Source organism: Haliotis asinina, chromosome 4 (assembly GCF_037392515.1).
Source record: "Haliotis asinina isolate JCU_RB_2024 chromosome 4, JCU_Hal_asi_v2, whole genome shotgun sequence".
Classification (NCBI taxonomy): domain Eukaryota; kingdom Metazoa; phylum Mollusca; class Gastropoda; order Lepetellida; family Haliotidae; genus Haliotis; species Haliotis asinina.
In genome coordinates, this window is record NC_090283.1 from 50,419,367 (window position 1) to 50,436,636 (window position 17,270).

A 17,270-nucleotide genomic window follows, 5' to 3' on the forward strand; every position below is an offset into this window, starting at 1 on the left:
TTTATCAAGAGACGTCACTGTAGACCGCACACTGTGACAAGATCCTGCATTCCGTACAACACTTCTGGGGGTGGGGCCACTAAGGCAATATAGTCAGCTTATGGTGATGCATTCTTCGTCTATGACAACAGCAGTCTTGAGGTCTATCATCACTGCATGGTGTGAGCTCCTGGTAACGGTTTATCTTGCATGGCAACATGGGTCAGTGACACGGGGTCTACAGAGATCATGCAGTTTGTATACCATCAATATGTTAGGAGACATTGAAAACCTTGTCTTACCCCCGTAGTGAGTGATTAGTTTTACGTCGCACCCAGTAAAATTCAATCTACATAGCGGTGGTTTGCAAGTAATCTTGTCTGGACCACACAATCCTATGAACGCCGGCATAAGCATCGGTCAACGCAGTTGTGACTTGTTAAGCGAACCTTACCACCAGATCCCCTTGGTGGCCTCTTACGACAAGCATGGGTTACTGAAGATCAATTCTAACCCGTAGTTTCACGGGTTTATCTGTGAATGGGATTGCGTATGACAAGCTGTGTATTTCTTATGTAAGAATAATGTAAACGTATCTTCATGGGTTCTGTTTCCCCTCTAGACACACCAACAAGCTGATAAAATGGTATTTACATTGGCGTATACATAATCGTCGGACAATGGTTTTAAGTCCTCTCGTCAACAGCCCTTTTTCTCAAAATTCAAAATTCACAATTTGTCTCTGCTCTGTGGAATGACTTTCTATGGCATACATAGCATTTGTGTAGAATAGGCCTTCAGCAACCGATGCTTGCCATAAAAGGCGACTATGCTTCTCGTAAGGGGCGACTATCGGGATCGGGTGGTCAGTCTCGCTGACTATGCCAATTGCGCAGATCTATGCTCATGCTGTTGATCACTGAATTGTCTGGTCCAGACTCGATTATTTACAGACTGCCGCCATATAGCTGGAATATTACTTGAGTGTGGTGTAAAACTAAACTCACTCACTCATAGCATTGTGCGTTTGTTGTTTAGCGTAATTTCTGTCTGTGGTTCACTTACGAGTAACTGAGACACAACGTGTCTTATACTACCGAAAGCAACTCTGTTCCATTAGCAAACAATTTACAGTAGGAATCCATGAAGTTACACCTTTCTTTAAAATGTGAGGATATATTATGATTAAACTGACACTGACATTAGTAGTATTTTATTGCATGAACAGAAATAATCAAAAGAAGTAACCCGTTTCTGTGTGTAATCACTTCATTGTGTTTATGATAATGTCATATACACTCCTGCTTTAAATAGTAGTTTTAGAACATCGCGGCCTTTGTGCTTGGATTTCGCATGCACTTGGCACCACGTCCGAGGGAGCATATTCGTTTCACAGACAGACAGATATACAGTGGTTTATTAACGTTTCACTTCTGTACAAAGCTAAAATATACAAGCAATTATGCATACAATTCATTCATAAAAGTGTACAGAATCATTCAAAATAGATATGTGAGAGACATAAAACAGCTAAAAACAAGTTTTATCGATATTGTAGTTCTTGTCAACGTTTTAGAATAAGGAAGCAGATTTTGGCTCTTTTAAAAAACATTAAAGGATCGCTAAAACAATACATATTTTCTCAATATCGTGTTTATATTAAAAACAATCTGGGGTAGGGGTAGGGGTATCTGGTTTGATCCGAAGTGTGGATAAATGTATTGTCACAGACAGGATAATTGAATTACTACGTCAAACAATTATATGATATTTTGTCAGCAGGAACCCAAACTCACCACGGCATCTCGCGATCATATACTCGTGACAAAAAGTTAAGGGACACCCAGTTCTTTAATATGACTTTGGTTAATCTTCCATGCGGTGACAGATTAACAATACTAATACGACAAAATGGTGGTCCGTAATGTATTGAGTGTTTGGTGTACCTGTTCATAGATACAAGACAACCGTTCAAAACAATATCCATCTCGCGGTCCCATTCACACATGGCGTTACGTGCGTGCTTCGGGCCCAGACAGCAGATTGTGGCATCTGGTTTTGTTTTAATTAATGATGTTTCATTACACTCTATGATGATTTTTAGAATCATTGCAACACCCTGCTTTAATTCATAACGCTCTCTTTTGAGGGCGTAGTAACGTTATTATGCGAATACAATATAGCAGCCCTGTGAGAAAATGCAGAAATACCACAAGGTTTATGAATGAAATAAACATGGATAAGTTCCCGATTTCTACAAATATGATTGCAATAAAGTTAACTACAAGGGGAGAAAACTGTTGCAAGATAAAATCATCAAATTAATTCCTCGCACCTGTTGAGCAAGGAAACGAATGCGGATTTGGAAATTTCTTTATTAAAACCGCCAACTCAAATCGTTTTCAATGACAATGAAAACACTGCTCTTTTTATCCCATGTACGAAACGGGTTCACAGAGGTCCATATGGTCGTAAATAACATAAATCGAGCTAATTTGAAATCAGATTTAATCCGAAACGAAAATCGTCAATATCACACGATTTTCCACTCGAAGTGGTTACACTTGTTGCTGGCGGTCGCGAGTAAGCATTGATTCAACTTGAAATACTCTTAGTGTAAACATGTTTATCGGGAAGGACAAACACGGTACACATGGCGGCCATTTGCAGGGGTCATTTGTCACGTCTGTCAACGGGTATATATCAGGGGCGAGCCAATCATTCGGCCGCATACCCCTTTCAGTCTCGGAGCTGCTAACTTGGAGGAGAAAACGCGAGATCTTGAAAGTCTCAAAATGTTGCGGATATTGGCTTGTCTGATCGTCTTGGCATTGTTTGGTGCCTCGCAGTCGGCGACACTTCACAGGGTAAATATGATTATATTTTGTTCATTTTGAAAATTCTTCATTTACTTTTGGAAAATTATTTTACGAATTTGATCAGTATTTGGACTTTTTATTGTAACCAAATCGCACTTTACTATACTATTTTTAAACAAAAAGGGTATTATTAAGTATGAACAAAATAGCGACTTTCAAAGTAATATCTACATCAATATTCAAGGAAACGCAGGATTATGTCCTGAAAAGCTTAAATGCTGAAGATACCGATTACTAGAAGTGAAACAGTACGCTCTTATCACGGTACGTGCGTACTGTCGTACATGGCCTTCGGTTCTGTCTGTTTCCGTTCCGTATATGATATTTGATCATAATGCAGAAAATTGACAAGAGCCACACCTTACATTGTTAATAACACGGGGTGAATAATAACCATGATATTTGGATGCTTTTTAATTTTTTGAATGAACAAAACTGCCATTTTATGACTAGATAGAAGAACGGTAGTAAAACCGAAAATACCGAATTTTTTGTTTGCATTAAGACATAACGAACCGAAGGCAAAGTACCGCGGCCCTATATAGAGACTGGAGTTTTGCAGATATTTATGTTTTTGTTTGCGGACGACATGGCAGTCGTGAACAGTACAGTTATTGGATTACAAAAAACGCTCAATAAGTTAAGTAATTATTGTGATAAATTGCAGCTAGAGGAAAATATCGAAAAAATATAAAGGTATTGGCATTTAGGAAGGCTGGTAAACTCAGAAAATATGAGGTTGTTAGTGATGATACATGTTTCGGGGTACATTTTTCAAGTTCAGGTTCATGGTACATCTCTCAGAAGGTCCTTTCCGAACAGGCTTTGAAAGTTCTAAGAACTATCCGCTCCAACTTTCATACGTATCTTAATCTCCGTCACAGGATTTTGTTGCATATTTTCGATCCATCAAGTGACGCTGCTCGGGTTCATGATAGCTATTCTAAGGACGTTTTACACTTGGGTAGAACTACGCCTAATTTGGTGGCTCGTGGTGAACTTGGCAGGTATTCTCTTCGTGTTAATCAGTTCGTTAAGATTACTAAACATTAGGTAAGGTTGTTGTCTCAAGAAGATAATGTTATTTTAAACAAAGCCTATTAGTTTGAATATGGTTTGGCAGAGGCAGGAAAGAAGTGTTGGGTATTAAATGTTAAAAATTTATTGTTTAGTTACGGACTCCGCTATGTATGAGTTAATCAAGATGAAGGTTGTATTAACAGCTTTATTTTCAGTTTTAAGGAAATGTGTGTTGTGATCGATAAACAGTGTTTCTTTCAAAGCATATCAAGTTATTCCAAACTTCAGTTACATAAATCCGTCAAAAGTGAAATTAAAATGTGAGGATTATTTACTGTTAATTAATTACTGTACCAGTTTACCGCATTGCACTCTGTAACCTCCGATGCCCTAATCACCAACTGCTAATTGAAGAAGGACAAAAGATCGGCCTGGCACGGGCGAAAGATTATGCCCTTTTTGTATTGTACCCACTGTCGAATCTGAATAGCACATCTACTAAGAGTGTAACTTTTATGTGAATCTACTTCAGGCTCTGCTCCCAATGTATTATTACTCTTCTCTATCAATCCATAAATTTGTACAATTGTTGTCATCTAAAAATACTTTTCTTATTAATAATCTAGCAGCTAAGAAACGTTCACAATTTCTTAACTGGAATGATGCAATGTGGTATCTTACGGCGCCTTATCGTCTCATATACATCATGATGTATGTACCTGTATAATGGACCGGTTGCCCCTTTACTGAAATAAACACAGGTACTAATACCGCGGTATACCTTTCCTGCACTTGTACTGTATGCGTCGAATAATTTTGCGATCGTTTGGCTAAAGCAACCGGAGATAGTTTCACAAATATTTTCAGTATTTTTCGTTTTTAAACATGCAATCAAGTAAGTTACAATTAGAACATTTTGAGCATAATTACTTTCTGTTATATAATAAAATTGTTTTGAGTACCTAACATTACTATTTGACTGAGTAAAACTAGTTCCTTGGAATTGAACCCTTCCGCGGCTATGATTTCTTTAAATCATTAAATTCTTGGACATGTTTCATGATATTCCGTTACATGTGTTAAAGTGTACGAAAAATTACCATAAGTAACTGTAAGGTTTCTCATGGAATCTCTTCCTGCCATTATTTCCATGTATATGGCGTCTAGACGCACTTTTCTTTTCTTCCTCTCTCAGTGAAGGAAATAAGAGAACAATCTTTTAGAAAACACGTCTCGACTTAACCGCGTGAATAATTGCACGACCACTTTAATAGTTCCTTGACAGGGACTTGGCTACAATTAATTCAAAAAGTCTGAGCTTACACATGGCGTGTTGTTAAAGAGGTGGGACAAGCCTGCAATACTATCTAAATATAACGTTTTGAAACATATCAGGCTTACACGACATAAACCTGGCTTGATACGCGCCTGCTGGAGTAGCTTGGGATCATAAATTTTAACTATGTGATGTGACTGACGAATCGCTTTCTTTTGAATTTTTTGCTTTGACATTTGTTGTTTTTAAACAGAATTGTAATTAATAGATATACATAAAAATTCATTTGGACCTTGTTCTTATAAATGTGATATTTTTGTGAATGCAGGCTCGTTCTCGTCACTTTGTGCTTAGTATAATACCCATGTAACGTAAAGTCCAACTCAGCTCGGCTCCACTGAGAGAAAAAGGACAGAGTGCGATAACAGCGCTTTTACGTGTTGGGAAAAGAATGATTTACTCGGGAAGCCTTTCACAAATTATTTTGAAAGTTATCCGAGTTATTCATGATACCCTGCTCACTTGAACACATTGCACTGGTGTTTCGTTGTATTCAAACAGGATCAAATCTTTGACCCAAGCTGATTTCCAAAGGATTTAGATAACGACAATCAAAACATTTGGTCCAAAGTCGTGTTAAGTCACAGAAGTGCTCCCACTTAAGTGTTCTCCCAAAGACGTTTTCACTCACTTTAGCCACATTTTCGTATTTTGTAATGTCGGAAGTCCAAAACTTAAATTGTTGGAAAGAACTGAAACACATTGCAGTAATATGCACGCGTGGAACAATTTTCTTGGGGGTATTTCGATGTGGCTATTTTAAAATTATTATTTCTCTTGTGCCTTCTCTTACCACATATCTACAAGATCTCTGGGCCCAGTTCCACAAAACGATCGTAGCGTTAAGTTAATCGTAACTCCCATACTTTAATATAGACTTACTACTGTTGTAGGGCTACGCTCGCTTTGAGGAACGGGGCCCTTGGCCTTTATTCTCGAAACGTTCGCAGCGCTTTGAATTCTTAACTTTAATCGCATTCAAAGTTTTAAGAATGGGCTTAAGACGTCCGTAAGGATAGGGAGGTTTCGAGGATAGCTAGCCTGGTCCTGTTGTACTGAAAATAAAAACTTACTACTAAGTATATCGTAAAGCGATGTTTAGGTATGGGAGTTAGGATCACCTTAGCGCTAATGTTTTGCATAAAGGCATCCTGGGCCTTGATTTTCGAAGCTCTCTTAGCGCTAAGATAGTCGTAAGTTAATGTAAATGTATGGCACTTAAGACTATCATAGCGCTAAGAGAGCTTCGAAAATCTAGGCCCTGGACAATAACAGTATTGGCTCCTTAAGTCTGGTTCTGTAGGCTCTAGCAGTGAAACGTTTGTGACCCCAGTCCAGGTAAAACTATCCAAGTCAATCCTCCCCCCCCCCCCCCAAAACGCTGGGATACGCTGGATTTTACTAACCAGTCTTTTTTGTGCTAATTTCTATCAGCTAATTTAATGATACATCGTAATGATACATCTGTGGCAGTGTGGTAGCCTAGCGATTAAGAGTTCGCTCGTTACGCTGAAGGGGTACAATGTGTGAAGCCTATTTGTGGTGTCCCCCGCCGTGATATTGCTAGAAAATTGCTAAAAGCGGCATAAAACTACACTTACTCTGAGGAAATCTTCCAAACGACTACGGGGGAATTTCTTTTGTAAGTGTAATGGGTAAAGTATTCAATAGTATCTTAGATTCACGTATACGAGTTTTGCCGAACTTAAACAAAACTTTACACGGGCCACTGGCAGGTTATAGAAATGATTATTCCACAATTGATAATATTTTCATTCTACACTCGCTTGGCCAGAAGTACCTAGGGAAACCTTGTCTTTGACTTGACAGATACAGACAAGTTATTGTAAGGTGTTCATGGCTGTTGGGAGACATGTATAATAAGGTCGAAGCTTTCGTCCAAGGTGCTAGTAATAGGTCGGATGTATTCACAACATCACATGGCGTCAGACAGGGGTGTATGTTGAGTCCGGTTTTGTTTATATTTTTCATGCACGAGTTAGTAGAGGAAATGAAAGCAGAGTGATTTGAGAGGCATTTGTCAGATCGGAATGGACAACATTTTACTGCTGTTCTTTGCAGACCATGTCACTCTAGTAGATTATTCAGTCATAGGGCTGCAACGAAAATTAGATTTTTTATTTTGCTTGAAATGGGATTTGGAAGTAAAGTCTTAAATCATTGTGTTTAGAAATGGCGGTTACCTTAGGATTACAGAAAAATGGTTCTATGATGGTCAGGATAGGAACGTTGTTAGCTATTATAAGTATTTGGGTGTCATATTTTCATCAAGGCAAATTATAAGTATTTGGATGTCGTGTTTTCCCCAAGGCTAATTATAAGTATTTTGGTGTCGTATTTTCTTCATGGCTAATTATAAGTATTTGGGTGTAGTGTTTTCCTCGAGGCTAGTGTGGTCCAAAATTTGTGAAACTCGTCGCCAGGAATGAAAACGAGCTTTCCTGTCAAGCAGATGTTGATAGACTATGACGTTCATCATGAAATTGCTAAGAATATATTTGACATGAAAATAGCAGGTATTTTGCTTTATGTCGCTGAAATTTGGGGATATACATTTAGAGCAGATGTTAGAAAGCTTCAGGATTCGTTTTTCAAGAGGTAATTATGTTTAGGAACGTTTGTGTCTACAGGGCAGATATCAAATGGCTGTAAGTTATTTTTGTCCTTGTATCAGGTACTGGTATAGACTCGTGAGAATGAGTAGCCAAGTTCAAGCCAGTTTTGGAAACAGAAGTGTATATAACTGCGTTGTACACAAATACATGTAGACTTGAGGGGTTTTTATGTAAATTTCGTTGTTTGTCGCACAAACTGATTGTCCAACAGTTGCGTTTCAATGAGGACATTGTAGATAATACTACAGCAATATGTGCTAAGTGTCATTTACATGTCGCAGAAGACGAATATCACTTTCTATTAGTATGTCCATACTACCATACACGTAGAATGCAATTTATACCTGGGTATTATCATACAAGTCTGTCTGTTCTTAAGTTTAAGCACATGTTATTCGCAAATAATATGAAGGATTTCTCCTATATATAGATTTCTTTGCAGTTTGATCGTCGTCGTGATATTACTGAGGAACAGTCCAAAGAAATAATACTCACTCACTTACTCACTCACTCACTCACTCACTCAAGTGAATCTATAACCGAGACAACCGGAAACCTTCCTTGAACCATGGTGTTTGGGTACTGAAATACTGCGCATAGAGTTACGTCCCCTGTGCGTACCAGGATCTATTGTTGTACACGCGGATCCCATATTCTAATTGTTGGTTTGTCTAATCCCCGGTCGAAGTTCATAAGTTTATTAAAACAACTGTTTTGCTGCAGAATAAGAGATGGAACAACGGCGGGGATGAGTTTGCTGTTGCCCCTGGCTACCAGCCTATGTCACTTGATGATCCGAGAAGACGGGGGCAGGTTGAGACCTATTCAGACAGTGCTCAGGTAAACCCGGACGGTTATTATTTTAAATTTTTTTATTTTTTAAAAAATTAATGTGGAGATGGGTCCTTGAATTCCCTGCACGGGAGCCATTCTCTATAACTGTGATTTTAGGAATGTCGAAACGATATTCTCGGAGCAACTCGCCAAATCGCGGTTACGGCCCTTGGGTACGCCAGTATCCCATGATTATGTCGAATCCACTTTCGCCCAAATTGCGTCATGTTTTTGTCAGCGTCACACCAGTGCTCATGGGGTTCACGAAAGGTGTCACCTCAAATTGAGCTGACTTGGTGTCAATTAACTGAAATATTGTAAAGGTGGCGTTATTTGAATGTTATCTGAACTGTGTTTGGCTTCTTCATTTGTTGGAGATCGGTGTTGACATTCCTTTTTCAAAACGCTGAAATACCAGGAGGTAAACCTAAGTTATCTTAGTAGAATGGATCATGGGTCAGTTCCAGAACGTTAAAAAGGGTGAAAAAAGGAAAGATTCTAGTTGTTAAAAAAAGACAGATATTTGGAACTGTCGGCCCAATACAGTAAAAACCGACGCAGGACCTACGGGTTGGCGATTATTTCATGCTTGGTGTCATGTCGACCTGGCTCTTGGCGGTGATCGATGTTGTGCTTGTCGGCATCGGTTTCGATCATTTTTAAAATCTAATAAAGTGATTGGATAGGTATTACTGAGTAATGTGATGGTTTCACAGTATGTGAGGACACATCTGTGTGTGTTTAACAGCTGATTTGTGAAAAATATCACTGAGGATCTATTTCTCCCTGAAATACTCAATAAAAGAAACGCTCCCTTCCTATTAAGATGGAGGGGGGAAGTCTTAAAATGCCCACCGAGAGACAAGTCTAGGTACTGGGGCCATATCACCACCTTTGAAACCGGAGAAGAGACACGTTTAGGTACTGGGGCCACATTACCAACTTGAAAAAAACGAGGAGAGACAATTTTCGGTACTGGGTTTCCCATTTCAACCTCGAAAACCCGAGGAGAGACCAGTTTGGCGTGTCGGACCTATTTAGGCATATAATACCAATGGGAGAGACACGCCTACAGAGTGTAGAAGTATTTCAGTGAGTGAGTGAGTGAGTGAGTGAGTGAGTGAGTGAGTGAGCGAGCGAGTTTGCGAGAACTTGAGCTTGCTCACCCAAACACTTCTCAGCAATATAAATTCCAAATCCCAGCTGAACAACGTCCGCTGACGTATACAAGCCACTATTCTGCCATTTGTCATAAGTCATATTGTCTTGTTTCTTTTACCCAGTGACTTCTGGTGTCACGTCAATAAATGTAAGGTCAAAGTAATTGAGATGTATGGCGAACCAGAGGACACAACACTCCCACCTACCCCGCCACGTGTATTGTAATCTCACTTAATATCTCGGCCGTAATATGCGTACTGGAGAAGGATATGACTTTAATTGGGAATACTTGCCTCTCTGGGGATCAGCAGGAGCGCCGTGAATGATAAAGAAGTTCATTATGATAATCTGTATGCATTCGTCACCGCTCGCATGTTTCCGTAACCTACACTCGGCATGTCTCGGAATGTCTCGAGTGAGTCACGAATGATTCTCCACGCATGCGGGGATTACTTACTGAAAACAAGAACTTAGTGGAGTATTTTCTCCTCGTAGTGTAGCTGGGATATTGATATATTCGGCAGGGAACATTCACAATTTTTTTAGTGGGGATGTCAGTTCGTTAAACAATTATATTTTTATGCAAATAACAACGAAATCCGTTAATTCTGTAAAATGAGAAGTTGTGTATCATTTTTTAAACACACTTAAACGTACATACAGCACGCACACATAAAATGAATAAATACATGTCGAAATATAATGATTCAATATTTAACATACTATGACACCATCCCTGACTAGAAGTTAGAAGAATATGACGACTTTAAACTTTATGCATAATGGCTGATTATTTCTTTTAAATAAAGGCGATTTAAAAAAAAAAAATGTTTCCATTCTTCAAAATGTTTCTTCATAAGACACAATTATTCCAAATTTCCTTTATGCAGAAAATGTTCCAGAATGTGAAGGTGGGCTACAGAGCCTGTGGTTATTTCAATGACTTGAGTGGATCGTTCGACAATATCCCTAAATATCCCTTCAACAAAGGCCATGCAATAACCTACAGGGTTTAAGGTAACGCAAGTATGTGTCTTCACAAATGGGTATTATGTTTTTAAACTTACTTCAACCTCTTCACGTTGTCACACGAGGACCCTCTGCCAGCACTTGCATACCTTTACTACTGGAAATCACAAGTGTCACCTGGCGTCCCTATGCTCCCTATATAGAAACTCCAAGGCTTTAAATGGATTTGCATTTGTCTTTTGATTGACATATGTAACATGTTATACAGTCACAAGAAGATTGCGATGTTTACTGTTATAACGCTGATTAAAAATGCTAGTCTGATTTTTATATTATCTTTTCTTCGTAATTTTTTTAATAATCTGCTTCACGAACGCTTTGTCCAAACCAAGGGTATCAGACTGGATAAATTCTGATGTGCAAAACATCGAGCCCTGGATTACACATAATACTTGAAAATACACTTAACCTGCTTTCTGTTTGAGAATGAGCCAATAACTATAACTGAAACATATAGGCTTATATACTGAAGGAAGGAAATTTTGCAACTAACGAAAAATAATTGTTTGGTGTGTGGTTTGATAGTAAATTAAATATGTATCGCGGTGAACTGGAAAGATTTTTCGGTAATTGTGTGATATGAAATCTTACATTGCCCGAGAGACGATTATTCATCGTTACATCAGACAGTACCTCTACACTATCATTGACAGGTAGCGTTTGTTTGCCGGCCGTTCTTTTGCATATGTATTAGCTGATATATGTGTACTGTCTCATTTTCAGCAACATTTTACATGTATCTTTTAGACAAATGAAGCAATGGCCTGCTCCTTGCCCATAAATACTAAATACTTCCATTGTTTTCACGCTGAGAAGTTTTCATCTCATCTCCCCGGATATTTTTACTTGACATATGAGTGAGTTTAGTTTTACGCTGCACTCAGCAATATTCCAGCTATATGGTGGCAATCTGTAAATAATCGAATTTGGACCAGACAATCCAGTGATCAACACCATGAGCATCGATCTGCGCAAATGGGAACTGATGATATGTGTCAACCAAGTCAGCGCGTCTGACTACCCGATTCCGTTAATCGCCTCTTCCGGCAAGCATAATTGTCTTTTATGACAAGCATTGGTTGCTGAGGACCTATTCTACCCCGAACCTTCACTGGTAAATTTGTATAGGGGTATAAGTATAGGGGCTGGAACGCCCTTTTATGGCGTTAGATGAACGCGATGACGCAGTACCGCACCTTTGAAACCAACATTCCCTGGAACAAGTCTGTCACAGTTTGTTTTATTTTGGAAGAACAGTTAAAACGTACAATGTTGTTTTTTTTAACAAAAAGAAAAATTACTCCTACACTTTAAAAACGGCACACTAAGCCATTCATCAGATTTAGTCGTAAACATTCCTTATCAAACATGTCTTATTAATAACCCGAGTCCAAGCACCTGTAAACTCAGCATGATTGTTGCCTTATCGAATGGTTAATAAACGACGCCTTTAACCCTGTGTGGAGCACTTTATTTCTATACTCTGTCTGTGCGAGTCTAAGTTTGTGATTTATGTGGGACTGCGATCGGCACTCCAACAAGATTCAAGTTTTTGCTCTGTCAACTCTTTTAACATGCATCACAAATTAATTGTTTTGTCAGTTTGTTTCCCTTTTAAGTCAAAGTCCGGGAAGGTGAAGCCAGTTTCCTGGGCGCCTGTCAGATTGGGAATAAATATTTGTGTAGGCGCCATTTGCTGTTTTCCCAGGGTGTTCTCTACAACATCGTTTTTTAAAGGTCAACGATTTTTTTTATTCAAATTATAAATGCACTACCCATTATTATCACTTTCAATCAAATATTTAGTTTTTAAGTCTATGATGTTAACATTTATACTGGTTGTATGATAAGTATGATGTCACGTGGCTCTGAGAATGTAATTTGAAGTCTGAAGTCGAAAGCTGGCGGCAGCTAGTTCATGAATGGAGGTCTGTCAAGTTCATGTCTAGTCCAAGAAACAGTGTTTGGTGTCGTCAACAGAGCTGATAAGTAGCGTGGTTCAAGATAGGTACACGTGGTTCAAGGTAGGTACACGTGGTTCAAGGTAGGTACACGTGGTTCAAGATAGGTGCACGTGGTTCAAGGTAGGTACACGTGGTTCAAGATAGGTACACGTGGTTCAAGATACATCCTGATGATGACACTGATGGAGAATCTCATTTCCCCAAAATTGTACACTCCCGAAACACTACCAGTACGACAATAGCCATGCTCACAAACTCTTATTGTCCGAAAGGATTTCAAGTCTCTTTATATCGCTATTCCAGAAAAGAAAACGTCATTTACATTTAACTTTCCTTTCAGAGTTTGACGGTGATCAAGGATCCATCTGACGGTATCAAGGCGTGCTTCATCACCGACCTTGATCCCGAGTTCTTCCTGGACACAGAGGAGAAACTTGGAATCGTTAACTCTCCTGACCATGTAAGTAGATCGTTCCATCTTGCGGAGATCAGTTCAGTTTCCACTCTTGTCGGACTAGACTTCATTTTCCTTGTGGGGCGGCGGGATGGTTTAGTGGTTATAGCGTTCGCTCGTCAGGGGTTCGATTCCCAGCATTGTGTGAAACCCATTTCTGATGTCCCTGTCGTGGTATTGCTGGAATATTGCTAAACGCGGCGTGAAATTGAACTGGTTGGATTAACGAGATCCTCCCCTTTCTCACCCTCTTCTGCCCCTCGGTCTTCCTCCTCTCTTTCTCTCCCTCTCTCCCCACTTTCTCCACCCTTTCTCTCTCTTTCTCCCCTCTCTCCCGTACTCTCCGTGTCTTCCTTATTCCCTTTCTCTTACTCTATCCTTCTCCTTATCTTTCTCCCCACTCCTACTCTCCGTCTCCTTCTCTCCAATTCCATCTCTCCCGCTGCCCCTGCCTCCCCCTCTTCTACTCTGCTTCTCTCTCTCACTCAAATACATTCACTTACTCCATTTTTCTATCATATTTCAGGAACCCTTCATCGTCAACAGCCCGCTAAAATACGAGGAACTTCAAGACAGGGCTGGCCCCATCATCACCAAACTCTGCAGCCGTCTTCACACTTTCTTCCTGAACGAACAACTCCCTCCACCCCTTGCCAAAGCCCAAGCCCCACCCTCTCTTATCAGAACTCCACCCCCACTCCATCTGGCCAACCACAACAAAGTTGAGACCGTCCTCGCCCCGGGAGCCCAACCCCATGTGATCAGAACCCCTCCCCCACTACACCGCGACTTCAAGACCCCACCCCCTCTGCCCAAAGCCATGAGGACCCCACCGCCACTCCCCCACAACTTTAAAGTCCCTCCTCCCCTGAAGTAATAGCTTTCCTCAAATGACATCTAGTGAAACGTAACATGCATTTTTGTGGAGAGATTTGTTAGACGTCATGTTGTTATGTCACGATGTGCAGAGGCAGAGAGTGGGTCATGGTATCCAAGTCAGATATATATGGATGTGAACTTTAAGTAATGTCCTCGTTATAATCCACGCTTGAGTATCTGCCTGTACTGAGAGTTTCAGGATCATCGATGTCATGTTAGCGAATCCACAGACTTAATTCAATAAAATAATATTCTCATACCCAAATGTGGCTTTTTATTTGCTGCTAATTACATTACATTACAGTACAGTACAGTACAGTACAGTACAGTGTAGTACAGTACAGTACGTTACAGTACAGTACAGTACAATACGTTACATTACGTTACGTTACGTTACGTTATGTTACGTTACGTTACAGTACAGTACAGTGCAGTACGTTACATTACATTACATTACATTGTCTCGACTATTGTCTTAACTTATATGTGTTTACCCGGATGTGAAAAGTAACATTTTATCAAAAAGAGCTATATTTTGTGAATCGGATGGACAGAAAATGACCGAGTCTGACCACCTGTTAAGATTCGGGCTAGCTTTTACTTGCGGCGCCTGTTTATGTTGGTGGCAAGACGTATGGGCATTTGCATATTTACTGCTAATTACATTACATTACATTACATTACATTACATTACATTACATTACATTACATTACATTACATTGTCTCGACTATTGTCTTAACGTACATGTGTTTATGTTAAAAGTAACATTTTATTAAAAAGAGCTATACTTTGTGAATCGGGTGGACAGAAAGTGACCGAGCCTGACCACCCGTGAAGATTCGAGTTAGAATTGATCTTCAGCAGCCAATGCCTGCCGTAAGAGGCGACTAACGGGATCGGGTGTTCAGGCTCGCTGACTTGGTTCACACATGACATCGGTTCCCAACTCAGTGGAACGAAGCTCATGCTGGATTGTCTAGTTCAGACTTAATTATTATGTTCTGAGTACGGCGTAAAATAACAACCATGCCAACCAAGATGGCCACCAAGAACATTTCAAGACGCCTCTCACATCCAACACTAGTTGGATTACCCACGGAGACTTGATTGGAATACATGTAACACAAATGCATTATAATCAATAATTTGTCCGGTATCATTTATGCAACCGCTCAAGTCGGGACGTTAAGAGCAAAGCAATGCGTTCCTAACTCCTAAAGTTTCAAACTGTACTGGGAAGGTGGTGTAGTCTAGTGGTTAAAACGGTAGCTCGTCACGCTGAAGTCAACGGTTCGATTCCCCACATGGGTACAATGTGTGAAGCCCAGTTCTGGTGTCCCCAGCAGTGATATTGGTGAAATACTGCTAGGGAACAGCGTAAAACTAACATCACTCACTCACTACAAGCTGCCCGTTATCGATGGGAAGACAGATCCTGGAGAATAAGCAGGTCTGATAAAAGAAACAAAACAAAAACAAAAAGAAAAACAGACACACAGTCAGATCGATTCTTGGATTCAAAAAACACTGGCAGTATTTCCGGTATACGATACAATGGAATACGTGCGTAGGGGAGAATTTAGCCTGGAGACAGACTACTAAACAAGGCTATTATGAGGATCTCCTCGCTTGTCATGATGCCATGTACATACCTTTACAGCGGAACGATCAGGGCTGGTCAGGTGATCTCACGTCAAATGAGACAGCTCGTACTATCAGGGGTAATGTACCTGTGGCGCCGACTGAAATATGCCGCCTGTGCAAATGAGTGAGTGAGTGAGTGAGTGTTTTTACGCCTCCTTAGCAATATCACAGCGGGGGACACCAGAAATGGGCTTCACACATTGTACCCATGTGGGGAATCAAACGCGGGTTTTCGGAGCGATGGTTTAACCACTAGGACACCACTCCCACGTAAGAAATGGCCAGAACCTGTCTCATTTTGGTTGTTTTTGTTTGTTTATTTGTTGTTTAACGCCGCCATATTACATCGATCTAGCGGCGGCTTGTAAATTATCAGTCTGGATTCGACAGTTCAGATATCAAAAGCATGAGCATCGCTGAGTGAACCAAATCAGCGAGCTAGGCCACCTGATGCCGTTTACGACAAGCATGTATTGCTCAACACCAGTTTTAAACCGGATGTTCGAGGGGTGTGTGTGTGGGTGTGTGTGTGTGTGTGTGTAAGAGAGAGAGAGAGAGAGTGTGCGTGTGTGTGTGAATGAGTTTAGTTTTACGCCGCACTCTGCAATATTCCAGCTATATGGCGGCGGTCTGTAAATAATCCAGTCTGGACCAGACAATCCAGTGACAAACAACATGAGTATCGATCTGCGCAATTGGGAACCGATGACATGTGTCAACCAAGTCAACAAGCCTGACCACCCGATCCCGTTAGTCGCCTCTCACGACAAGCATAGTCGCCTTTTATGACAAGAAAGAGAGAGAGACATCGCATCGGCAGTATCTCGGCAATACCGTGACCCGTGACGTGCTGCAGCATGACGCCTCACTGCAGCAGCTGTCCAATCAGATTACAGGTTTTCAAAAATGGACGTATAAAAATGAGAATGTCAGTGTACTCATCATCAAGCCGAGTGTTATAATTTGGTAACGTCGATTTGATCAGAATGATCACTTTTGATGAAGACAGTGCAGGTAGTGGTACTTGATGTTCAGTCCAAAGTGAAACTTACGAATCAATGCATGGTGCCGACCCACCATAGTCAAAATGGATACATTCTAGGATTCGAACCTCTCTGCTCCTACATAGAATCTTTTATACCACAGAAACACCGAAAGTCACTCGAACTAACTGTCAAGCGGTGTGAGTGAGTGAGTGAGTGAGTGAGTGAGTGAGTGAGTGAGTGAGTATGGTTTTGCCTCGCTTGTAGTAATATTCCAGCAGTAGCATGGCGGGGAACACCATTGTGTCCATGTGGGGAATCGAACCCGGGTCTACGGCGTGACGAGCGAACACTTCAACCACTAGGCTACCCCACCGCCATCTTACCATCATCTCTTATCACTCACACAAATAAACTGCACCATACATACCTGCACAATTACATAAACACAGAGTATCACCGTTGCCCGA

The 17,270-nt window shown here is 40.4% G+C and overlaps 1 protein-coding gene across 1 annotated transcript; it reads left to right on the forward strand.

The window, feature by feature from the left end:
- The first annotated feature begins 2,713 nt into the window (after nucleotides 1–2,713).
- Nucleotides 2,714–14,436, forward strand: LOC137282557 (uncharacterized). Its single transcript, XM_067814328.1, has 4 exons — nucleotides 2,714–2,846; nucleotides 8,574–8,690; nucleotides 13,179–13,298; nucleotides 13,819–14,436. Exons 1-4 carry the CDS (start codon nucleotides 2,775–2,777, stop codon nucleotides 14,167–14,169), a joined length of 660 nt encoding a protein of 219 aa, XP_067670429.1. The 5' UTR covers nucleotides 2,714–2,774; the 3' UTR covers nucleotides 14,170–14,436.
- The last annotated feature ends 2,834 nt before the right edge of the window (nucleotides 14,437–17,270 follow it).

What these genes read in the sequence shown, in the direction of transcription:
- LOC137282557 (XM_067814328.1), top strand. Translation starts at nt 2,775, where the DNA reads ATGTTGCGGATATTGGCTTGTCTGATCGTCTTGGCATTGTTTGGTGCC. An exon ending in AGTCGGCGACACTTCACAGG is followed by an intron (nt 2,847 to 8,573) that starts GTAAATATGATT and finishes GTTTTGCTGCAG; the next exon opens with AATAAGAGATGGAACAACGG. An exon ending in CCTATTCAGACAGTGCTCAG is followed by an intron (nt 8,691 to 13,178) that starts GTAAACCCGGAC and finishes CTTTCCTTTCAG; the next exon opens with AGTTTGACGGTGATCAAGGA.